Genomic DNA, 26,488 nt, shown 5'->3' with positions numbered 1-26,488 from the left:
TTTTTTGTATTTGAGAATCAGTACTGTACAATGATAGTTTTTGTCAGTATCGCCCATATACTGCCTTTGCATTTTTGTCAAATCATGTGTACCCCTTTCATATCATAAGTACCCTCTCCAAAATGTCATATGCTTTTTCATTTGTGGAACAGCAGACTCTCCTAAAGCCCAAACTGTCTCAAGCATTGGTTTCCTTGAGGCTTACTCTACAACTTTTTTTGTAATTAGTTCAATATATGCTGAACAAAAATATATATGCAACACTTTTGTTTTTACTCCCATTTTTCATGAGCTGAACTCAAAGATCTGAAACATTTTATACACAAAAGACCTATTTCTCTCAAATATTGCTCACAAATGTGTCTAAATCTGTGTCAGTGAGCACCTTTGCAGAGATAATCCATCCCTCCTCACGGGTGTGGCATATCAAGATGCTGATTAGACAGCATGATTATTGCACAGGTGTGCCTCAGGGTTGGCCACAATGAAAGGCCACCCTGAAATGTGCAGCTTTGGTGTCAGTATCTGGTGTGACCACAATTTGCATCATGCAGTGCAACACATCTCCTTACCATAGAGTTGATCAGGTTGTTGATTATGGCCTGTGGAATGTTGGTCCATTCCTCTTCCATGGCTGTGCCAAGTTGATGAATATTGGAAGGAACTGGAACACGCTGTCATATACGCCGATCCAGAGCATCCCCAACATTCTCAATGGGTGACATGTCCAGTGAGTATGCTGGCCATTCAAGAACTGGGATGTTTTCAGCTTCCAGGACTTGTGTACAGATCCTTACAACATGGGGCCGTGCATTATCGTGCTGCAACGTGATGGTTGCGGATGAATGGCACAACAATGGGCCTTAGGATCTCGTCATGGCATCTCTGTGCATTCAAAAATGCCATGAATAAAATGCACCTGTGTTTGTTGTCCATAACATACGCCTGCCCATACCATAACCCCAACGCCACCATGGGCCACTCCATCCACAACGTTGACGTCAGCAAACCGCTCACCCACACAACGCCACACACGCTGTCTGCCATCTGCCTTGAACAGTGAAAACTGGGATTCATCCATAAAGAGAACACCCCCCCACGTGCCAGATGCCATCGATTGTGAACATTTGCCCACTCAAGTCGGTTACGACAATGAACTGCGGTCAGGTCGAGACTCCAATGAGGATGAGGAGCATGCGGATGAGCTTCCCTGGGACGGTTTCTGACAGTTTGTGCAGAAATGATTTGGTTATGCAAACCGATTGTTGCAGCAGCTGTCCAGGTGGCTGGTCACAGACGATCATGGAGGTGAACATGCTGGATGTGGAGGTCCTGGGCTGATGTGGTTACACGTGGTCTACAGTTGTGAGGCTGCTTGGATATACTGCCAGATTCTCTGAAACGGCTTTGGAGAAGGCTTATGGTAGAGAAATAAACATTAAATTCATGGGCAACAGCTCTGGTGGACATTCCTGCAGTCAGCATGCCAATTGCACGCTCCCTCTTGCAACATCAAACATTTTTAGAGTGGCCTTTTATTGTGGCCACCCTGAGGCACACCTGTGCAATAATCATGCTGTCTAATCAGCATCTTGATATGCCACACCTGTGAGGTGGTATGGATTATCTCTGCAAAGGAGAAGTGCTCACTGACACAGATTTAGACACATTTGTGGACAATGTTTGTGAGAAATAGGTCTTTGAAGGCATGAAGGCGGCACAACATGACCAAAAAGTGTGGTACAATCACAAAGCGCGCCACAGAAACTTTGAGCCTGGAAACATTTATTGGTCATGTTGCCTATCAGTGACAGCAAACTCCTGGCAAAGTGGCAAGGGCCCTATGAAATCACAAGAAAAATGGGTCCTACTACATATGAGGTCTATATGACTGGCCGTAATTGTTCTAAAAAAATCCTTCATGTTAACCTTCTCAAAGAGTGGTTTTCCAGAGAGGAGAAAATGGCAGAGGTGATGCTGATCCAGAGGGTGGAGGAAGATGAGGAAGTGGATGATCAATACCTGCCTTCAATTGCAAGTTCCCACTTGGATATAGCTCACCTCACTGAAGAACAACAGGCCCAGGTAAAGCCTCTTATTGATGACACTATATTTTCTGAATATCCTGGTCGAACAAATATGGTGGAGCATTCCATTGTGTTGAAACCTGATGCACCAATTAAGCGTAAAAGTTACAGGATACCTGAGCGCCTCCTGGTGGCATTGAAGAAAGAAGTGGATCTCATGCTATCCTTGGCAATCATTCAGCCATCCAAAAGCGAATGGTGTAACCCTGTGGTGCTGGTACCTAAGAAGGATGGGACTATCAGATTTTGTATCGACTTAACTCGACTGAACTCAACGACTGAACTCAATATCAAAATTTGACTGTTATCCAACCCCCCGAGTCGATGACCTGATTGGACGATTGAGGAAGGCCAAATTCCTGACCACTATTGATCTCTGCAAAGGTTATTGGCAGGTTCCCCTCTCTCAGCAGTCACAGGAGTTGACCACCTTCCGCACACCATGGGGATTGTTGGAGTTCACAGTACTCCCATTTGGTCTCCATGGCGCCCCCGCTAACTTCCAACGATTGATGGACCAGGTACTGTGTGGTCACTCGGATTATGCCTGTGCTTATCTCGATGACATTGTGATTTTCAGTACAACCTGGGAGGAACATGTGGAGCATCTGGCTAATATTCTGGGGGCTCTACGGGCAGCTGGACTCAAAATAAACCCAGCAAAGTGCTCTCTGGCTCAGACTGAGACGCAGTACCTTGGCTTTGTGATTGGAGGTGGGGTAATCAAACCCACAAGTTCACAAAATTGAAGCAATTTCAGCATGTCCTTTGCCACAAACCAGGAAGCAGTTGAGGTCCTTCCTAGGAATGGCTGGATTTTACCATCGGTTTATACCGCACTTCTCTGCCAGAGCTGCGCTGCTGACCGACATGACGGGCTCTCGGCAACCTAACCAGCTGAAGTGGACGGAGGAGAGAATTGCAGCTTTCAAGGACCTTCAACAAGCATTAAGTAAAGATCCTGTATTGCACTGCCCAGATTTTGACAAAGACTTTGTTTTGCAAACAGATGCATCAGCTCGGGGCATTGGAGCTGTGCTGCTGCAATGACCGACTGAAGACCAACACCCAGTTGCGTATATCAGCCGCAAGCTGTTCCCCCGGGAGGTGAGATATGCAACTATTGAAAAGGAAGCTCTGGCCATCAAATGGGCGCTGGACTCCTTCAAATATTACCTCCTGGGAAGGCAGTTCATCTTGCAGACAGACCACAAGGCCCTGCAGTGGCTAGAAAAGATGCAGGACACCAATTGAAGGATCACAAGATGGTACATAGCCATGCAGCCCTTCCGATTTGTTGTCCGGCACATCCCCGGAAAAGAGAACCACACAGCCGACTACCTCTCCCGCAGCCACAGTGAAGATTTTGAAGAGGGGGGGTATGTGAGGGCTGACCCCGCCTACACACGGGACAGCTGTCACTCATTCAGCTCCAGGGTCTAACTTCCAGGCTCCACCCCTATGGCCTGAATCATGGCAGGACATGAGGGGAGATCTGGAATGTCAATTTAAGTTTATTATTTACAGTTTATACAAAATTTGCTAATATTATTTGTCAATGTGTTTTACTTGCCAAATCTTATTTGCTTATTTAGATTTAGCTAATTTACTTACCAATTTATGTATCTAATTATGTCTGTAATGTGTCTGTCTAGTCACCCTCTTCATGTTTGGTCTGATCAGCCAGCTTAAATGTTCCCCCTGTGTGTCATTTGGTAGGTCTGTTGGGTTGTGTCATGTTCAGTTGGAGTTCAGTTTGTGCCTTCTGTTAACATTATTTTTTGGCTAAATAAAAGCCGTAACCTTGAATTGCTTTGGTGTGTTCCTACTTGGACCCTCGGTCCCTGACATGCGTGTATAGAAAATGTTTTGGATCTTTGAGTTCAGCTCATGAAAAATGGGAGCAAAAACAAAAGTGTTGCGTTTAAATTTTTGTTCAGTGTAAGTAAATACGGTCTCCTATGTAAAATGTGGCAAATTATCATCTCCGAAGTGTGATAAAATGGCCTCTACAACATAAAATAATCCTGTTTCAATAAACAACATGAAAATATAGTATTTTATTGAGCAACAGTACAGTTAGTTGGTTTTGAATTTGTCCAAAAAAATAGCCTAAAAAAAGGAACTAGGCACATTTGTTGATTATTTTTAATTAATTGTTAAATCTTTTCGAGTACTCTCTGCAATGTGCTCCTGTACCCCTATAGGGGTATGCGTACCCCTGTTTGGGAACCACTGCATTAAACACACACAGATCAATTTTCATGTTTTTTTTTTTTTAAATGAATTTTATTTGAACTTCTAGAGGAATTCTCCAGAAGATCATTTGCAGGCGTCGACAATGTGTCCATGCATCCGTCACACATCCTGCATGTTGCGTGTATGGTGGGAGGTAACAACAAGACATCAGTGATAAATATGGCTACGTAGCCCCCAGTGCAACGTGATATACGATCTAATGCCCACCTACGCTCCAGCTGCTGATTGGCGTTACGCAGGTATCCAGCTGTTATTTATTACCCCGGCGAGGGACACGCGTCAGTTGTCCAAGCTTGATCTCACTCCAGGATCTACCCAGAACACTCCGCACCAAGGCGCGCGCATCTGACCAGTTCATCAAATCTGCTAAAACGCGATAAGGTAAAGACACTGAATATTGTTTGGAAATGACTTTTCCCCCCAGCTTTTTATTTTGAACAGCTTTTTAATCTTCTGCTGCTCGCTTTGGCTATTTTGCGCACTGAGAAATAAGTTGTTTTATTTTATTTCTCATTTCTAACATTCATTTTGTATTTATTGAAACATATTTTGTCGAGAGAAACAAAACAGCACTTGTCTAAATATCATTTTTGATTATATTTATTTTCTCATAAACCACAGTCTGTGCGCTTTTACGCACCGACGCGCGCAACAGGTCCAATTGGTTCAGAAATGCTTTGCTCCTCATTGTGTTTGTCACACTGTCCAATAACTGTAGCTAAATATCTGATCTTTGCACATGTAGGTGTTGTTGAGAAAATGAGAGGAGGATTGCTACTGATGACTTTGTTACTCATCGTGAAACTTCATCACAGCCTGGGTGGATGCGATGAACACAGAACGCGCAGATCAACTTCAGAGGTACAGCTGTCATTGCGCGCTAACTGAGAAAATAATCATAAAAATAAATAAAAAAAATTAAAAAAAAAAAAAAAAAAAAAAAATCCTCTCCTTTTGTTGCAGCAGAACATCGGCTCGGACAAGTACAAGCGGAGCATTTCCAAGAGATACAGCGATTTGGATTATGACAGCTTCGTGGGTCTGATGGGCAGGAGAAACGCTGGTAAGAAACAGACCCATCTCATATATATTCAATCAAACATCGACACCAATTTTAGTTCATTTTTTAAAATAGTCTTTCTTTTTGTTTTTTCAACGAAAAAATATTGATTTAAATTGTATATTTTCAAATTATTATTTTTAAAATCGATTTTAATGAATGAATTAAATATCACATTTTATTGATATTATCATTTCAAGTTGTTAAAATATCAGTTGGTTAGAGATTTGTTTTTTTCCATTCAGAACCAGACAATGAAGAAGAAGCAACGCCACAAAAGAGTAAGAGCAGCAAATGTCTGTTTAAAGGATGATTTACAAACATCAAAATGAGAATATTTCTCTTCCTCTTAACAGGGGAAATGCATGACATCTTTGTTGGCCTACTGGGAAGGAGAAACTCAGAGTCTGGTAAGTTTAATGATGTTTAACTTGAGCTTTTTGCTAAGTAGTTCTCAGTGGCTTTCATTGATTGCATCAATGTTTTACATCACACACACACACACACATATATATATTTTGGCTGTCACAGGTAATGGCCCCTGGAGGAGAGACAATCCAGAGAGGAGAGGCATTTTCCTCAACAAATGCAGGCTGCGGTAAGACAAGTGCCTCCAATTTTCAATATGACAATATAACATGTTCCTCATCAAAACTCAATCAGCCAGTGAAATGTTTTTATTTGTGCAAACAGATGAAGATGTTTAGACATTTCTCTATGGTATTAATATATTGCATTGTGCATCTTTCTCGTATCTGCAGGCTACTTCAGGGGCTGTAGGAATTTACACTTATATAGCTTTTCAGGAAATCACCAAGAACACGACTGACACGCCCGAGTGAGATGGAAAAGGACTCAAGAGACACGTGCGAGTCGGCCTAAGTGAAAAAATGATAAGCAAAGCAGATTTTATTTGTCTCACAAGATGAAGCCTATATATATATTAACTTTTACATCTCTTCTCTGTATGACATGTTCGTTGTCTTTAAAGTTCCAAATTAATAACATTTTGACAATTTATTCATTCAAACACGCTTTCCATTAATTGTTGTGGATTTGTGAGACTGGGTTCTGTTGGAGAAGAGAACACTTGATTAAAACTGTTGTTGGACATTTTGTCTGAGTTTTGCATTACGTGTTGATGAGAGGCTGCAGTGCCATTCAACAGATTTCAGAACCAAATATACACAGACAGACCTTTACACCAGTGCATCTGCTATAATTTACCTGACAGTTTCTCATATTATTGGTGAATTGAAAACATTTCTGCTGGCAAAAAAAGAGAAAAGCAATAAGAAACGAATGCTGAGAAAAGTTTTTTTTTTTTTTTTTTAATTTATAGTAGCAACCACAACATTGAATTAAAATAGCACTTTGAAACAGAAGAATTAGAGGAAATAAAATGTGAACTTTTTAAATCAGCAAACATCTACAGGCCACAAAAGTGGCAATACTTGTATTTTCGACATTAATCCAGTGCAGTTAATTTTTAGACAATGAAATCATCACAATAATAATATTCTTCAACATAATACTTTGACAATTTTTAATCTTTGAATAATCCAAATGGTAAAGGATAATAATTCAAGTGTCGCGGGTTAAAAAAATGTCCATCATTCATAGCTGCCACTAAAACTCATTTTAAACTGTGCCACACTGGGAGAAAAGTACTGATAAAGTAATGTATGGTCTAATTAGAACGTAGATTAAACAGACTGTTATTAAAATAAGATCAGCTGAACTCAGCGATGTTTACTGTGAGTAACAGCAGTCATGTTATGGGTGAGGCGCCACAGTAGATGCTCGTCCTCCTTCTCTGGCAGCTTTTCCTCTTTGGTTTGGTTTCCACTGGTAGGAGGAGCAGCAGGTGTCTTCACCTGTTGCACTGTTTCAGTTCTGACCGTCACTGCCTTTTGTGAGAGCGAGCTGATGTTAAGATGGTGGCGTGAGGAGGGCTGGTAGCGTGGGGCGTAGCCGTACGCCCTCAGATGGTAGGTGTAGTACTCCAGTGTGTACATCAGGTCGGGCGACACATAATGGAACGATACGGCAAGATCTGAGCAGCACTGTGGACCCTGAGGAGCAGAGGAAATAAAACCTTTCAGTCACATTCACAATGGTCTGCAACGATGGGACTGTATAGGAAAAGAAATGTATTATTAGAGGAGGATGACCATAAAACCATGCTGCATCACTGATGTGATGGATTTGAAGCATGTACAACGAGGATGGGCAACTCTATCACAGCGGGGCCACAATAATGTGATTGTATCTGATCTGAGGGCCACATTATCAACATTTGTCAGCAGTTTTTAGTCTTTAAGGGCCTGTACTACGAAGCTAGATAATTATATAATAATAATACATTTTATTTGTATTTATTTGTATATCCTGAATTTATCTCCGTTAGCGAGCTTCACCTAACCAAGATGATTTCAGCCTGGAGTCATTTCGTTTATTTAAGTGGTTATTGTCTCTGTCTTTGTTGTCATTTTATGTATTTTAGGAATTTTTGGTGTATTTTGTGTACTTTGTGCAATTTGCTGTAAATTTGTGCGTTTGGGAAGTTTTTTGTTTGGGCTTTATAGTCCTTCCAACTTCTTAAAACAAAGTTTTTAGGGATTTGTTTTGGAAGCCGCAAAAAATTAGACCGAGGTCCACATGTGGCCCCTGGGCAGCCAGTTGTCTATGTCTGATGCACAGCATATAAAATATGTGTCTAAATTCTAAATATATTTCTTATAAGATTGCAAATATTGGCAAAGAACACTGAAAAAAAAAAACGGTGCCAATAACCTGAAACATAAAAACCTCTTAACAAAAGTAAGTTAATTATTTACAGAAAGAAACTTGTGATCATATTTAAATGTAATTTCAGCTTTGTATGGAGGACGAGGAGTGCCACAATTAATTTAAAAAAAACAAACATACTGTTCATTAGTCAATTAAAAGTGTCAATAATTAAATAAATGTACCAACAGTTAATTAAATGTGTCATAAATTAAATAAATACATTTATTTTAAACTTCAATTTAATTCTGAAAAGTGTGAAATATAAATATTTCAATATTTGTTCATTTATTTCATGGTCTGGTGCTGATACAATGTGTACCTTGGTTTTGTTCTATATTCCTGCTTCTACAGTCTCAGCGAGGTCTAAAATCTCTCACCAACTCCCTGGAAAGTTCATACACATCCTCCATTGTCGTAGCCGCCATGATTGGAAAGAGTGAAGACCAAAGCAATGGATTTGACCGGACTGATGTTAACCCCGCCCACACAGACTTTGACGAGTGGGTTTGACAGATAAATATAATTTATTCAGTGCTGCAACACCAGATCATGAAATAAATACATAAATAAATAGTGAAATATTTATACTTCATACTTTTCGGAATGAAAATGAAATGTAAAATGGATTTAATTAATTGACAATTAATTAATGACAGTTAATGAACGGTGTATTTATTTATTTAATTGTGGCACTCCTCGTCCTCCATAGCTTTGTTGTTTTTATCTTCTTTTCTATGTCCTATATTAGTGTCATTTTCACTTTTTTCCTTTCCCGATTTTCTTTGTGTTGCATTTGTTTGTGAATGAAGTGTCAAAAATGTAATCAGATCCTTTGATTTACATATATATATATATATATATATATATATATACATCTTTTTTAAATCTTATCTATTAATTTCTTTGTGTCTATGTAAATGAGACAACAATTCAAAAGCACAAGTGTTTTTTAGTTGCCCTTTCAAACAGAGCAGCTCCATATCATCTTTTATTATTGTAATTGGCACATTGCAGTAAAATTAGTTGCACCATCCAAAACAAATTGAGCAATTTTCTTGCTTTTGTTTCCAGGGCAGTGTCAACGCTGCAATCATCTACTTTAAAATGAACTCCTTTTATTTCAACAGCACTAAGGTGTGTAATTTCAAACTTGCATCATCAATTATTTAGTTATCAGTCCACTGGAAAGTCAATTAAGGCAGCATTTCTATTGTGTGAAATTCATCCAGGGGGCCAAACACATCTCACTGTGAAGTAGATGATAGGTTTGGATGCTATTTTTCAGAATAAAAGACTGACGTCACTTGAAGGCTGATCAACGCTAATCATGTTAAAAGATATACGTGCAGTGTCTCCCCAGCATAGACCTAACCTTACTTCACCTGATCTAATGAGGTTAATCCGCACCATGGACATCTGCTTTATGTCAGTACCACCCGTGAAGCAAACAGGCAGTGCTGTGACTTTACTGTGATTATAATGAGTAATTTTCACAGCATTGAACTCTAAACCAAATAAACCAAAAGATAAAGTACTTACCTCAACAATGGGGTAGTAGCAATAGCTCCAGTACCAGAAGCTTTTAGGGAACTTGCCAGTGAGATGATGTTCTGGTACAAAAGGGTGGAAAGTTTCTCGGTGCAAAGTATCTCTAGAATCCATAGCAAGAACACCCATGGTCTCCAAACACTGGCCCATTGCAAGGTCCTCCACAGGCGTGGTGTGAGTGCAAGCCTTGGTTCGAAACCCCTCCACAAACCTCTTGAGGGCCTCTTTGCTCAGCACATAACCAGCTCCCCCACTCATGTAACCCTGCTTAGCGTAGGGCTTAAAGCGTTTACCAAAGTAAACGGGATCCGCTGGGCTGTGGTTGGAGAGAAGCCATCGTAGGTTATCCACCACCACAAAGGTGTCATCGTCCGCCTTCAAGAACCAGTCCGCTTCCTCCAAATGGTGCTCAAAGACATAGTGGAAGGCACGGATGGTCTTCCAGTAAAGCTGATCGCGGCCCTCTTTGGTGTCTAGTCCCACTGCGGGAAAATCTGGGTCTTCCTCAGAACTCATGAAGACCACTACGTTGCAGTGTCGACTCCAGGTGGCTTTGACATGACTGGCCTTGGTCTGCAGGTTATACGGCCCTGTCATCACCCAGCACAGAATACGCACCTTCTGGTACAACACATCCGCCAACCGGCTGTCTTCATCTATAGGGACACAGTACAACAACCATCACATAGCCTGGTATACCGTATAATAAAACTAGCATCACATAGCCTAATATAGCATATAATAAAACTAGCATCACATAGCCTAATATAGTATATAATAAAACTAGAATCACATAGACTGTATACCAGGGCTGGGCGGTATGACCAAAAATGTTTCACAATATTTGACGGTATTTTTTTTCATGCATAATCAAGTGTTCACAGCATTTTCTAATGGTTGAGAGAGGAATTACTGCAGTAGATTGACTTATGATGCTCTATTTTACTGTCATGATGAGTGAATATTGTAGAAAAATTCCACACTAGTAGTAATACAAGTTTGCAACAGCAGCCCAATGGCTCTTTGCCACGCTAGCTTAGCTTTAGCACTATCTTGATTTCTAGCTTTAAATGCTGCATACTCAGTGGTATGGTGGTTTCTTATGGTGAATAAATTAGCGTTTTGTTTGCAGCTCCACTAGGACTTATTTCCGCATTATAGGAATTTACAAAATTGCAATTCTTTGCTGTCTTTTTTTGTGTATTACTGCCGACATGCTAAGCTAACTATGCCTCCGTGTCCTTGAGTGTTGTTCTCCTGTAGCAGAGGCATGCGCACGCACACGCGCTCACATGCAGCTTCAGAGATTTCAAGTGTGTCTTTCTTATCCATTTATACGTATGATTTACACCGTAACTAACACCAGAGCGCTACTGGTTACCTTCCTATTTAGAAGTGTAACGTTGAAAAGAGTCCGGTCTGAAACGCGGCGCAGCATAGAGTTCCAAAAGTTGTGTAATCAAATACACCAGCATGGCAGTATATTAAAAATTTATATCATAACAAAAATATATACCGGTATGAACCGGACATTTGTTTGCCCTTTGAGTACGCTATATATGCCACAGGCATGTTTAATGTTTTATTTGCACTATGCTGAAGTGATAAGGGAAGTTTATTATTTTTTTAATTGTAATGTTATAAGTTATAAAATATGTAGTTATCTGATTTCTTAATCTGAAAATTTAAGCTACTGTGAAGTAGCTGTTGCACTTTTGAGTAAACCTGGGTTAAAGCTTGAAATTGTTGAATGGCAGAGCCTCATTTACTTATTTTGGGATTGTTCTATGGATTTTAACTCTTGAGGACAATCACAGTAGTAAAGTTGGACTTTTGACAATATATCTGATGTCTGCAGCCTTTTTTAAGTGTATTGAAAAAAAAATAAAAAATGAAATCGAAACTCAAATTTTTCTTTAAAAAAATCGGAGAATTTTTTTATGGCAAAATCGCCCTGCCCTACTGACAATGCACAAAAATAAGTAAAAATGTATCCTATTGTGTCAGTTTGAACACTGATCTGAACAGATCATAAGAAAATAAATTGCCTGCTCATGCATATTGCATATGTGATCTATGTCACTTAATACACTGAGCTGAAAAGTATGAGAAAAATGAAGCGCAAAAAAAAAAAAATATATATATATATATATATATATATATTTTTTTTTTAATCGATTTAAAATTGGCAGCCAAAAAATTTTTATATAACGTGAAATCGATTTTTTTTTTTTCACACTCCTAATAATCACAGCATCTTTTTCATCTGTCTGTAAAGCCTGATGTGATGGAGCTTTAAATCACCTGCATGACGAGGGTGAAGCAGGTTGACAAGCGCAGCCCCCTTCTTCCTCCAGGTGGTTGGTCTCACCCCTCCTGTGGCGGCTTTTTCCTGAGCTCCTGACAGCACAGGGAAGCTCCTTTCAAACCACACCTGGTGCAGGAAGAAGTACATGCTGCCAGCCCCCGCCAAGAGGCCCAGAAGAAAGGCCCATCTGGAGCTGGGGCTCCTCATGCCTTCAGCGCTGTGGAGTCCCACCAACAGTATCTACATGAGGCACAACACATTAGAATCACACATCATCACACTCATTATAATATCACACAAAAATCATTTCAGTAAACACATTAGTGTTTGTCAGAAAACAACGGCAAACAAAAGCACATAATACAGAGTTTAACTATTTCATCATCCCACAAAAAGTAAAAAAGAAGCCTTTTATGAATTGTTTTGTTTGATTTGAAAAAGAAAAAAAAAATATATATATATAATAAAGGATGTCACCCACATTTATTTATTTTTTACTCAATGTTTTACCAGTTAGTTAGTTAGTTAGTTTAGTTAGTTTATTTCTTCGATCATTGTGAACATCCAGATCTAAGGTCATTCAAAAATCCCACACATTACACGACAGGAAAAAAAAAAAATATGTATACATTAAGAATGTCAACCGCTAAATGATGCCTGACCGAAAGGGGTTTAAGCTGAAGTCTAGACTTATTTTGCCTAACCCCTTTTACAACTGAAACACTACTGTATGTCCAAAGATGACACAATTATACAGTTTCTCTCATACCAACGATGGTAACATGTAAGCACAAAACGAACCAGCAAACTGGACTTCAATGATCTGACAAAACATTCCACAACTAAGTCATTTTTCTGTACATTAATGTGGATTATTAAGCTTTATTTGCCATCTAATTATTAAATTAATCAATTATTAGGTATTTCTTTTACTTTTCTGGATTTCATTCATCTATTTATTTATGTGAGGAAGGCTTTAACTATGAATCAGGAGTTGATAAGAAAGTGATTATTATCATTATATTTTAGCATTAAATTTATTTTACATAAACTACAAAACATTTTGGTAATTACAGTCAGAGCAGACTTCCGGGTGTGTCTTTTATAGATTTTAAGCCCAGGGGCCACATACACATAAAACAAGCACTTAATCTCATGAACACAGCTGGATAACCTCCAAAACAACATCTAAAACGCTCTTACATATAAAACTAGTTATTGAATATTAATATTAGTTGATTGCCCATCAAACATCAACAGATCAATTTACAGCCAGTTAAAGAAAGACTCTAATTTAAAGGAGCATAAGGCAGGACTTGTGAAAAATAAACAGCCTTTTAAATTTTAATGCTAATGAGCGATGAAGCATTAAAAATCAAAGAGAATGAGCCCACACACATACAGTACTGCAATTCTGGGCCCAAATTTCCCAGACGTGACATCAAATGATGCTAAATGCACGTCCTCTACCAAACTACTGTTTTTACTTCCGCAGAGGCATGCGCAGAAGTCTTGCAGTAAACAGTCACGTGAACAGTGAGCAAATAAATAAACGTGACACAGCATAAGCTGCACAGCTAGGGATGTAACGATTCACTCAACTCCCGATATGATTCGATTCACGATACTGGGTTCACGATACGATTCTCTCACAATTTATTTTACAAAATGGGACTGTAGTCAAATGATGACTGAAAAATATTCCTTTAGAAAATACTGTACTATTTTTGTTTTATTTTTCATTGTCAAAAGAATCCCATGATAAACTATTCAAAACAATGCAATTTAACTAAAAATAAATCTTGAAGGAAATAAATAAAGGAATAATACAAATGAAGAAGAAGCCTATTCATTTAAATTCTGGTTCTATTGTAAACAATGCAAAACTGCATAATAGTTCTTTTTCTTGTTAAAAGTGCAACTGAAAATGTATTTTGTGCCTTAACAATTGGACTTAAAAAAAAAACAGGCATTTAACTGTATTTACATCAGGTATTTGTTTGGACCAGCAGAGGGCGCTGGTAACCCAGTGGTCGGTTGGCATGCAGATATTCTTGCAGTGAAGAAGAGATGTTACGCACTAGCACACAGAGCTAATAGAAAAACCTGACATTTACAGATATTCATGTAATATTACAGATATTTATTTCAGTGCTAAAGGGGTAAGGAATCATTTATGAACATGTTAAAGAGTAGTAAGCGGCCAGAAAGAGTAGTAGGAGATTCCGTCCGCCACCTACGCTTCTGGACAAGCTGTTTAAAAAAAGTACTGCAATTCAATTTTCAGGGTATCGATATGAACCGTGATACCTGTGAATCGATTTTTAACTGCCTTACGATTAATTGTTACATCCCTATGCAAAGCTATGAAGAGTTCACATGCAATTGCGTGCCAGCTCGACTGATGCTGCAGTTATGGAAAGCTGTTTTAACATTTATTCAGTACGGATTACTAGTTGCAATTTTAGTTTTCACTAGTGGGAATTACATTTCGACATGTCAAAAATAATTTTTGACATGTCGAAATGTTAATTTTAGATATCTGGAAAACAATTTTGACATGATACAAATACATTTTCACATGTAGTAATTACATTTTGACTAGTTAAAACTTATTTATCTGTAATCCCTTTTTCACAGGTAAGAATAACAATTATAGATATCTACAATTCAACTTCCACATGTTAAAAAACAATTGCAACTAGTGAAAATTTATTTTTCTATTTCAGATATCAACAATTGCATTCTGGATATGTGGGACATATCCAAATAAATGTTGCCAGCAAGCCGTTTTAACATTTAATCTGATATGTGGGAGGGGTCAGATATCAGTACATTCATTAAAATATGTGGGGGTGGGGTCATACTGTTCAGCCAGTGGTTGATTTCAAAATTAGCCACGTCTAACCTATAAATATTCAACAAATGCCAATCACTGGTGTTACCGCTAACTGAAGAAGGAAAGCAAGGATGAAGCAAGTTATTAAAAAAATCAAATGGAAATTGTTTGTCATTGAATGGTCATAAATCGTACACAGTTGTGTGCAGTCAGACAGAACTGTGCACCATTAACGTCCCCAGTGTCGACCTAACAAGGACTACTGACCGACTTTCTACAGAGACATTTAGAGACAGACGTCTGTGGATCAGGGAAATGTCAGTATCGATGCAACAGGCATCTGTATGAACAAGTACTGTATGTCGGCGTTACCGCTCTGCAATAACTCTGACTCTTTTCACCACATTAAACATTCACAAAGGCAGAGACGCCGTCTCAGCATAAAACCCTTCCTGCACCTTTCTCACTCCTTAGCTCCTCCTCCTTCTCAGTCGTTGGCTTTTTTGGGCCTCATTACATAATGTATGCATTTCGGATATGTCCCCGTCCCCTTCGAATTACAACTCGGGATGTCCCGATGCAACTTTTTGACTTCCGATACACTACCGATATTGCAGCCTTGCGTATTGGCCGATACCAATATTGATCCGATACGATATCAGCAAGAATCATACATACTTTTATTACTTATTTTGTAGTGTGGAAGGTTAGACAAGGCTTGATCATGTGATGTTACTCAAACATAGAACAATAGTCAACAATTCAAGTTCACTTCAGTTATTTTTTACTGTTAGTATATGGTGGGAACAACTGAGGGTGGGGACAAAAACAACAAAAACTTATCGGAGCACTTATATCAGAGATTTTAGTTGCAGTCCAATAAAATCCAATATTCATTTTCTGACTGATATCGGACCAATATCCGATATCATTATCGGATCGGGACAACCCTAATTACAACATGTCAAAATGTAATTATAGATAATTAAAACGGCTAAGTTACCATACTGCAGTAACCCAAACAGCCATCATGTCACTATGGAGTCTTATTTGTTGATCCTGCCCTAAGCTCCTTTAAGGTGATAAGTGAGAACCACACTTTAAAAAGGCTCAAAACTGTTTCCAACTTAACGACTTTGTCACTATATTCTAGTATTTTTTAGACCCCCCATAGATATTTCTTTAAAGCGACCTTTTCCGGTGTCCACATGCTCAATGTTTTATTGAATAATAATTGTCCATGGGTGTCCTCAAGCTATGATTCAAGGACCCCCAGTCATAGCTTGAGAACCACTGCTCCAAAGGACACAACAGAGACCGAGAACGGTGGTTCCCAATCTTTTTTTGTCCAGTGTACCCCCTTTACATTTTTGTCAAATCACGTGTACCCGCGCTCCAAAATTTTAATGACTTTTTGATGTGTGGAACAATGGGCTCTCCTAAACCCCTACTTGTGTCTAAAATAATCCTGTTTCAACAAATTACAAGAAAATATAGTATTTTATTGAGCACAAGTACTGTTAGTTTGTGATGATTTTTCAACAACAACAACAACAAAATAGCCTAAAAAAGGAACTAGGAACATTTCACAGTTATTTTTAAACTATGTCCTAAATCTTTCCGTGTACCCCCTGTAATGTGCTCATGTACTCTTTGGGGTACAGGTACCCTTGTTTGGGAACCACTGACCCAGAACAAACAAGACCAGATGTACAGTTATTCTGCTATTTAACACTAGCATGACCAGAGTGGTGTCATTTGACACCTATACCTTTAATGTCCAAGCTGGTGTCAGATGGCGGGTGTGAACAACTCAGCTTGTGACCATTGTTATGTTACTGAGGCCACTACTCCCCCCTCAGCTAGGGTGGGGGGGGTGGCTAGGTAGGTTCCAGGACACAAAGACCTTTTGTAATCTCCTTTGTGTTTCCCATACAGCAGCTACATAGAGGTTGCAACTTATATTTCAACTTTTGCAACAGAAAGTAGTAGGTAGTAATAGTGAGACGGCAACAGTTTGTTTGCATTCTTGGTGAAATTTATTTAATAGAGATTTTGTGAACAATTCTGGCACTGCCACACCTCCTTTATGCATTTGCCACATGCAAACTTGTCACAATACATACAACGCTTGGTGGCACGGTTTTTCCTGCAGCAACACTTCAACTGGCACAATGCCCTTTTCCCCACATCACGTGTGGGTGGTTGTTGCTGAAGGTTTTGCTCATTCACCTCCTTGGCTGCCATATGAGACTGGGCAAGCTCATTTGCAAGCTCCAGCAAGAAGTCCACCCTTCTCCCCTTGACCCCAGTGCATGCCTGATAAAGCACATGTGCGTTCAGCGCTGCAATGTCAATCATGTTGTAAAACACAGCGACTGGCCAACGCCGTGTTCCTGAACGCACAGTGTACTTTCGAACCATCTGGTCCATGACATCCACACCGCATTTCATGCTGTTGTAGTCGGTGACTGTGTTCGGCTTTTTTTTCCGAGTAGCCTCAGTCTCCACCACGCTGTGCACGCTACTGAGGAGGCAGACAGTCTTCTTTCGTTTGGGCACATAAACAGTCAGTGTGGCACCAGAGGTTGAAAACACTTGTGTGCTGAATTCCTCACGGGCCAAATTCTTTTTAGCTGAATCTGGAAGCTACCGGCGAATCTTATTGACTGTGCCAAGGAGGGTGGTCTTCCGGCTGTGCAGTCGACGTGCTAGTGACAATGAAGTGAAAAAATTGTCGGTTGTAACAGTTCTTCCTTTGTCCATAAACGGTTCCATAAGCTTCATCACCACATTTTCAGACAATCTCTCCCCAGGTGGACGACTGGGGTCTTTGCCAAGATATGGGATGATTTTGCACACATACTTGGATTTAAGGTCACATGCCACACAGAACTTGATACCAAACTTGTCCGGCTTCGTTGCAATGTATTGCAAGAAACAGCAGCGAGTCTTAGTTGGAAAAAGTTGCTCATCTATGGTGATGTGCCTGCCTGGGTTGTACGAAGTGATGCAGTTGGCAACAAAAGACCCCCAAACGTCAGAGATTGCAGCAAATCGGTCAGTCGCAACTCGTTCACCGCGTGTGTCCTTGTCGTCGAAGCGTAGATGCTGTATGATGTCCTTGAAACGGTTTCGAGCCATAATCCTGTTGATCAGGGGCGGTCCCAGTTTTGCTGACCATGCGTCATGCAGCGATGGAAGGCGGACAATCCCCCACAGAAGCAGGATGGCAATGAACGCCATTAGTTTAGGTATGGCCATGAACCAGTTCTCATGTTGTGTCTGGAGTGCATGCTGGACAGTCCACTCCTGAATGGTCCGAAGCATTTCCAGAGTTATGAAGCAGAAGAAACTCTGTAAGCGACTCGTCACCTTTCTTCTGGCCAAAGCAGTTGGCTCTCCATCTGTGACGTGACCTTCAATTGGGCTGTGATGGAGAGGCCTTCCGACCTGTTCTTCACGCCACACTGTGCCGTCTTTTGCCCTCTCTGTCAGCCACTCGTGTGTCTCCAAGCGACCTCTCTTTTCTGAAGGTGGCGAATCCTCCTCATGTATAGGGTGATCATATTTTTGAGATGTGATTAATGAAACATTAAAAACACAACTGCCATAATCAGCAAACAAAAAAAAGGATGTTTAGAAAATCTTACCGGAAGAAATTTCAGAGTCAGAACTCAGCTGAAGGGATATTTCTTCTCCATCGGAGTCACAGGGGTTGGCGTCATTTAGGATCATCTCCAAAGCCTGCTGAGAGCTGTAAACTTTTGACATCCTTGCTTCTCAGTCGCCAGAGTCAGTGAAATATCTGCCCTGAGTTGGCTATTTTTTCACCTTGAGGTGATAAGCCTTTTCAAACTTTCACTATGGTTCAGTACTTCCGCATTGGGTCAAAGGTTAAGAGGGATAATGTCAGCATAACTGATGGTGTAAACAGAGATTGAGATTGTTTTTCCCTGTTGAAGCATTGATTCTTTGTGCATCTTGTGCACTTTCTTCAAATTTGTAAAATAATAGCTTAATAAAATAATTCATGGACCTGGTTAGTGAATGGTGGACCTCGTGAATTTACCTTTTTAAAGTGAGAACTCAAACAGTCCTTTTCACTCTCGGAAATCTTGCTTTACCATAAATAGCAACAATACATTTGATTTATAAGCACAAAAACAATAAAGGTAAATAGTGAAAATACAGGAGTAGGAAACAGGAGCTTGGTTGCTTTATTACTGTTTTTCTTTTTCTAATTTTATTTATTGTGGTTTATTAATTGATCAAAACACACATGGCTCATATTAATTTGGCCATTCTTATCCAATAATTCCATATAATGTTATTTGGATTAACAAACATCTACCTGGGAGAAACTGGTTTCTCAACACTGGCCATCATTTACACCAACCCCCAAAGTTTGTCACTGCCCAGCTGCACATTCCGATCGAAAGGCTTTATTTACATAAGAGAGGTGGCCCCACTGAGTTGCAAATGAGTGTCATTTGGCGGCCTCTGGGCAGGGCAACAGGAGTAAGAAAACCTTGGGCATGCTAGTGTTAAGTGCCATTAACACAACATGTATGACAATATAGTAACAATCCTGTAACAATACCATTGAATTGTTTCACTCACATTGAACAATAATAGACTATTATTTAATACAACACCGTTAGCCAACTCTAGTTTTAGGTATAGAAGGAGGACAAACTTAGCTTCTTTTAGCATCTTATTCTGCAACAGATATAATGTATTAGTTCTGCCGTTGTTTGTTACTTGGTTTGTTGTTCACAACACTTAAAAAGACATGGTGTAAGTGACTCATAGCAAACCAAGAACTAATGTTTTCATTGCTCGGTTAAAGACCCTGAACCCAGTCCAGAGGTTAATGTTCTAGCCTTTAGTTACGTTAGTGGCTCCTGCTGTATTTATACCAACGACTGGTTCCGTTACACGTACACGTAGACGGCGTAGCACACATGACAGGCTGCTAAAGATACACAAATAAAGCCAGGAGTCCACAGGTGTGTGTATAAAGGTTGAGTGTGTGTGTGTGTGTGTGTGTGTTACCTTAGGGGTTCAGTCATTCGTCAGCATGTCTAAAGCCCCTCAGACCAGCTGAGCAGTCCCTGAAAACATGAGTTCACCTGTCGGACAAGAGGTCACACACCAGTCCGGCTCGTACACGACTCTGCCACGGACAGTTCCGGTCCATAAATCAGAGTCAAGACCAAACCAACACAAGGAAAACAGACACAGCGCGATTCTACCTTCATCAAAGAAGGACCAGCGCTAAGGACTGAAAAGACGGACAGCCATTGGCCAGCGGCCTGTGACGTTTACGGAAGCTGTTTTTCACACGTTGTAATGTAATGAGTACCAAGAGTCGTATTAATTAAACAATATAAGCTGCGCTTGTAATATTTACCGAAAAACAAAACGACACACTAACAGATGCGAACAGACAAAGTTAAAAAATAAAAAAAAATAAAAATAAAAATAAAAATAAATTGTTATGTGATTTCTGGTCGCTAGATGTCAGCATAACAAAGGTTTGACTCACACTCACTGGCAAAGGTTTATGTCAGTAAAGTGCAAATAGGAATAAATGTTGTCATTTGTCCACTAGAGCAAAGAGAGTGAAAGAGACAGTGTAAAATTAACAAATGAAAAAAATAAAGAACATTTATGGATGTATCAGTTTTACCATTTGACAACAAATACTTTATTCTGGGAGAAAATATCATTGGCAGCAAATGATTAACTTATTGTGTGGCTATAAATGTACAGTATGTACAGTACACAGCCATTGGCAACAAGACTTATGATGTGTAAGCAAAGCTGGACTACTTCTTAACATAAAGCTGTTAAAATTGGTGTAAAGTAAGAATAAATATGTGCTCTAAGTTTGTCATACCACAGAAGTTTGCCGTTAACCACACTGTCAAATTTGAATGATTAATATATACATATAAACACACTTTATGAATGTGTTTAGAAGTAAATGGCTGAATTCACTTTACACAGACTTGAATGTGCAGTTAACTTTTCTGGTGCTGGGTGGATGACTGAGAGTTTGGGACAAAGTTCCTGGGACTAACTTTTTTATAATGTAACACACATATCTTACACATTCTCGCTTACCACTATCACGTTTTTTATTTTCATCCTCTTCTTTTTTTTTCTTCTTTTCATGAGCCCTGTGGGATATGTCTGCTTCATTTTTACGGTGTGTTTGATAACAACAACACGTTGATGCAGGGACCGGTAATAGTGGGGCCCCATTAGGGAGGTTCCCGACATATCACTGTAATGTGTCCGGGGGGTTTCAAGTTGTGTCACTGATATCTGCAACGCCTCTGAGAGTACGTAAGGCCAGGAGTGGAAAGTAACAAATTACTCTCATTACTGTAATTGAGTAGCTTTTTTGTGTACTTCTACTTTTTTGAGTATTTTTTAAAATCTGTAAATTGACTTTTACTTAAGTAATTTTTATTTCAAGTAACAGTACTTTCTTACATTTGAAATAGATTCCGTTACAGAGTAAAATAAATCCCGCACGCGGATGGGAGTCTGTTACATTTGTGCTATTGAACGAGCCCTAGAGCTGTTTTAAGGATCAGTGTGTCTATGTCTATGGCCTGCTCTGTTGATTCATGTGACAGCACTCACATTGTTGCATCGCGACAAAGCGAGAAAGCTAAATTCTGATAGAGCGCAGGAAACTTGAGAATCTGCCGTCTGAAATAATCAAAATGCCCATGTTTTGTGGAGTTTACGGCTGCTCCTGTCGTTCTAACTGAGAAAAGGAAAAGAGATTTTATAGAGTACTGAAGATTGTCGTTCACAAAGGTGAGAAATGTAAAAAGCTCACAGAACAACGTCGTAAAAAGTGGATTTTAAACCTACCTCTGCGGTCGGGAGGAACAGAGTCTGCTGATGCCCGTGGCAGCAACCACTTCGTCAGAGGTATGTTAGTGAGCTAACTTTGTTTTTGTTGCTGTGTTTATTTAGCGTTTAGAGTGAAGCGTTTTTGTGCCCCCCAAAGTTTTCTTAATGCCCCCCCATTTAATACGGCCTGGCGCCGACTCTGGTCATCCGTGCACCTCGTCCTCCACCAGTGCCAGATAAGCCACTGTGCGTCTTTAAGCATTGTGTGCACGTTTCTTTTTAAAACAGCTACAGGTGTTATAGCTAATTCATCAGCAGTTTTGCGCAATGATCACGTGATTTTAATTACATTTATTATTATCAATATAAAACTGTATTTGTAGGCGTGCGCATGTCACCCTGGAGCGTCAGTATCATTTTTTCCTCCTTCGGCTCATTCCACCTAGAATGTTTTATAGACTTTATATAACATACTGTATGCATTTTTTGTTTTCAGAGGTGATTTACTGGGTGTTCTGACACATTGGATGTATTGACACAAGCACTTACCTCATCAAATTGACATTTATGTCTTGCGCTCATGCACGTTATTTTGAAATGGTGTTCTGTAGTAAATTATAATAATGAAAAGAGAACCTAGATTGATCTGTATACACGCCTTTTTATTTTTTTTATTGCATTAGAGATGCCCCCCATCCAAAAAAAAACAAAAACTAAGTAATGTTTACTCTGAATACATTTTAAGTGAGCTACTTTTTACTTTTACATGAGTAGATTTTTACACCAGTAACTTTACTTTTACTTTCAGTAAACTTTAATCAAAGAAACAGTACTTTTACTTGAGTAGATTTTTTCTGTACTCTTTCCAGCCCTGGATAAGGCATCATATGTCCATGTCCAACTGAAACCCAGATAAGGCTCTTTTATTACACAGATAAGGTGGTTGCGATGTAGAAGTTCAAACATTTCAGAGACGGGACATGTTAATGTTAAACAGGGTGTCGCCTAGGTTAGTTTTACCCTCCTGCTCATAATTATAGGATTTATTACATTTTTTTTTGGTATTTAATAGGGATGTAACGATTAATCGTAAGGCAGTTAAAAATCGATTCATAGGTATCACGGTTGATATCGATTTTCTGAAAATTGAATCGCAGTACTTTTTTTAACCAGCAGAGGGCAAGTGTACAAGTGTAGGCGGTGGGCGGAGTCTGCTAATACTTTCTTTCTGGCCGCCTTCTACTCTTAAATATGTTAATAAATGATTCATTGCCCCTTTAGCACCGAAAGAATATCTGTAATATTACTTGAGTATTTGTAAAAGTCACGTTTTTCTATTAGCTCTGTCTGCTAGCATAGCTTCTCTTCTTCACTGCAAGAATTTCTGCATGCCAACCGACCACTGTGTTACCAGCGCCCTCTGCTGGTACAAACAAATATGACGTAAATCAGTGTAATCACGGTTTTTTTTTTAAGCCCAATTGTTAAGGCACAAAATACATTTTCAGTTGCACTTTTAAAAAGAAAAAGAACTATTATGCAGTTTTGCATTGTTTATTATAGAACCAGAATTTAAATTAATAGGCTTCATTTTCATTTCTATTATTCCTTTATTTATTTCATTCAAGATTTATTTTTAGTTAAATTGCATTGTTTTGAATAGTTTATCAAGGGATTCTTTTGACAATGAAATATAAAAGGAAAATAATACAGTATTTTCTATTTTTTTCCCAAAAAAAAAATTGTCTACATTCCCATTTTGTAAAATAAATCGAGAGAGAATCGTATCGTGAACCCAGTATCGTGAATCGAATCGTATCGGGAGTTGAGTGAATCGTTACATCCCTAGTATTTAAGCTTTTACTTGGTCGCGTACTTGGAGCTGCACTGCCTTTGGCCGCACGCGTACAGGTGCAATGTCACGTGACAGTGTATGTTCTGGCGCGAAAACAGATGAGAGGAAAACAAAAATGGGAAAGTGCAAGTTCTCTGACTTCAGATGCCCGAATTCAAAGGCAGGCAGAAAGAAAATCTGGGTCATTAATGGCTCAACTTTTCACCAAATCCAACACCTTGCGCCAAAGGCACAAAGAAAAGTTCAAAGAGCTGATGGACACAGAGAAGCTGATTGGAAGCAAATCACACAATCTCAAGCACCTTGTCCCAAATTTTGATCATGTTGTAATAAGTTCTTGTTTTCTGCCAGTTGGTCTCGAATAACTGTTGTTACTTGTTGTGACCTGAGTGGAATGTCAATAAACCTGCCTTTAGTTTAATTTATTCTTTCGAGATTGATTTCTTCTCAGCTTACCTGATTTCTGTTAAATTGCAAACTACAACTGTTAAAGATGTGTTGCTAACAGCAGCTTAAAGTGGTGATGAGGTCTTCAATTTTTTTTGAAAGGCTTCTAAAAAATAGTCTTAAAAAGGTATTGAAATGAACCTCAGAATTCCTGCATATACCCTGTTAAAGCAACTTGTCTGTATTCCACAAAGGAATAATCGTGTCTGAGTTCATGCTTGCGTCCATCCACCTATTAATCTGTGCAGATATAATATAAACTAGGATGGAGTCAAAAATTAAAGTAAATTGCTAACTTCTGAATGCAGTAGTTGTGACAACTGTGGACTAAGGTCGATAGCATGATTGATTAGGCTCACAAACAACTGATTAACATGTGGGACTGAGCTTGTAATCTTTCGACAGAAGATAAACACTTAACAACATCTCCTGACGTGCCACCGTGTGCTTTCCAATGTGGTCCCAGTGCAGTCACCAGGGTGTGGCAACAAAGGGACATCTGGCCCATCCACTCCAATGTTCAACCACCACCTGTTGCTAGCCACCTGAATAAAATCACCTCTAAGTAATTGTGCCCGCCCAGTGACACTCCCAAAACTAACAAAGTGAATCCGACTCATCCCTTCCATTCCACACCACCCTCCCCTCCCTATCAGTCATTACAGAAACTGATCTCACCAACCACTTCAACAAAATCCACCTCACAACCTGCCCACTCGACCCCATTCCATCTGCACTGGTCAAGCCCTGCCTCAGCCCACTCATCATGGACATCATCAACTCCTCTCTCACCTCTGGAACAGTTCCCTCCTCCTTCAAAGTTTCCGCCATCACACCAATACTCAAAAAACCTGGCCTGGATCCTGACAACCCCAACAGCTTTCGCCCCATCTCCAATCTTCCTCTCCTGTCGAAAATCTTGGAACGCTCGGTCTTCTCTCAACTACAACATCACCTCCTCTCCAATCAGCTCTACGAAGTCTGGATTCCGGACTCATCACTCCACTGAAACCACACTACTCAAAGTAACAAACAACCTCCTGCTTGCCTCCGACTCTGGTTCCCTCTCCATTCTCCTCCTACTCGACCTCTCAGCCGCCTTTGACACCATCGACCACTCCATCCTTCTCCAACTCCTACAGCACCTTGGCATCTCTGTCTCAGCTCTCTCCTCGTTCACCTGCTACTTCACTAATAGATCCCAATTCCTATCCATCAACAACTGCACTTCTCACAACATACCTGTCAACCAGAGTCCCTCAAGGCTCGATACTTGGTCCCCTTCTGTTTCCTCTGTACATGCTTCCCCTTGGACTTATCATTCATAAACACTACAATTCCACAGTTACACAGGCGACACACAACTCTACCCGGATCCATCACTCCTCCCACAGTATCCACCATCACAAACTGCCTTTCTGCAATAAAATCTTGGATGAACGCCAACTTCCTTAAACTCAACTGCAGTAAATTGGAAATCATTGTCATTGGTACTAAATCCCTCCTCTCAGGATTTCACACTCTCTGTAAATGGCCATACAGTTACCACCTCTTCCCAGATCCATAATATTGGTTTCTTTTTTTGACCCCACACTCATATTTAAGCCCCACATCCGTCATATTACCCAAACTGCATTTTTCCACCTCCGTAACATTGCTGGACTCCGCCCACCCTCTCCACATCTGCAGCTAAAACTCTCATCCATACATTTATTACATCAAGACTCGACTACTGCAATAGCCTCCTGTATGGTCTCCCTTCCTTTGATTTACAAAAACTGCAATATGTTCAAAACTCCGCTGCCCGTCACTTCACCCACACCCGCTCCAGACACCACATCACCCCAGTCCTCCAACAGTTACACTGGCTCCCCATACACTAGCACATTCATTACAAAGTCCTGCTCACCATCTACAAAGCCCTCAATAACCTAGCCCCTACGTACCTCACAGACCTCCGACCCTACCTACAGCACCACCGCCCCTCCACTCTGCCGACTTAAACCTTCTGAAACCCATCACTAAATCAAAGCATCGAACACAGGGGGACCGAGCCTTCAGCATTGCTGCCCCAACCCTCTGGAACTCACTCCCCATCCCCATTAGAAACTCGGACTCGCTGACCATCTACAAAAAACTGCTCAAAACTCACATGTTTCAGCTCGCCTACAACCTACAATAGCACTCCCATTTTTTGTTTGTTTCAATATTGTAAAGCGTCTTTGAGTTTTTTTTAAAAAGCAGTATATAAAACTTATGTATTATTATTATTATTATTATTACAACAAACATAAACACGTGCGCAATTGAGCAGACATTAGGTTCAAATTAGATCAACTAAAAGTGAGCCCAATAGTTCCCTTATCTCCAAATCCCTCTTGGCTATTGCCAGAGGGCAAGGTAGACTGGACAT

At 39.9% G+C, this 26,488-nt stretch overlaps 2 protein-coding genes across 4 annotated transcripts; one reads left to right on the top strand and one right to left on the bottom strand.

Moving 5' to 3' along the window:
* The first annotated feature begins 4,525 nt into the window (after positions 1-4,525).
* On the top strand, positions 4,526-6,519 carry tac3a (tachykinin precursor 3a). Of its 2 annotated transcripts, none has more exons than XM_028453541.1 (7): positions 4,526-4,727; positions 5,092-5,207; positions 5,313-5,409; positions 5,652-5,687; positions 5,763-5,816; positions 5,938-6,004; positions 6,168-6,519. In XM_028453541.1, the coding sequence occupies exons 2-7, from the start codon at positions 5,106-5,108 to the stop codon at positions 6,184-6,186; spliced, it is 375 nt and encodes a 124-aa protein (XP_028309342.1). In that variant the 5' UTR covers positions 4,526-4,727; positions 5,092-5,105; the 3' UTR covers positions 6,187-6,519. The 2 variants fall into 2 exon arrangements, with proteins under 2 accessions (XP_028309342.1, XP_028309341.1); XM_028453540.1 differs by having other exon boundaries at positions 5,310-5,409.
* Positions 6,520-6,717: 198 nt separating this feature from the next.
* Positions 6,718-25,456, bottom strand: c1galt1la (core 1 synthase, glycoprotein-N-acetylgalactosamine 3-beta-galactosyltransferase 1, like a). 2 transcript variants are annotated; one of them, XM_028454135.1, is made up of 4 exons: positions 25,318-25,456; positions 12,052-12,295; positions 9,739-10,403; positions 6,718-7,481 (listed from the first exon to the last, which is right to left on the bottom strand). In XM_028454135.1, exons 2-4 carry the CDS (start codon positions 12,260-12,262, stop codon positions 7,149-7,151), a joined length of 1,209 nt encoding a protein of 402 aa, XP_028309936.1. In that variant the 5' UTR covers positions 12,263-12,295; positions 25,318-25,456; the 3' UTR covers positions 6,718-7,148. The 2 variants fall into 2 exon arrangements, with proteins under 2 accessions (XP_028309936.1, XP_028309935.1); XM_028454134.1 differs by lacking the exon at positions 25,318-25,456 and adding an exon at positions 19,953-20,205.
* Between the last annotated feature and the right edge of the window lie 1,032 nt (positions 25,457-26,488).

The sequence above is a fragment of the Gouania willdenowi genome, chromosome 7 (genome assembly GCF_900634775.1).
Source record: "Gouania willdenowi chromosome 7, fGouWil2.1, whole genome shotgun sequence".
Lineage (NCBI taxonomy): Eukaryota > Metazoa > Chordata > Actinopteri > Blenniiformes > Gobiesocidae > Gouania > Gouania willdenowi.
This window is presented reverse-complemented; position numbering and strand designations above follow the sequence as displayed.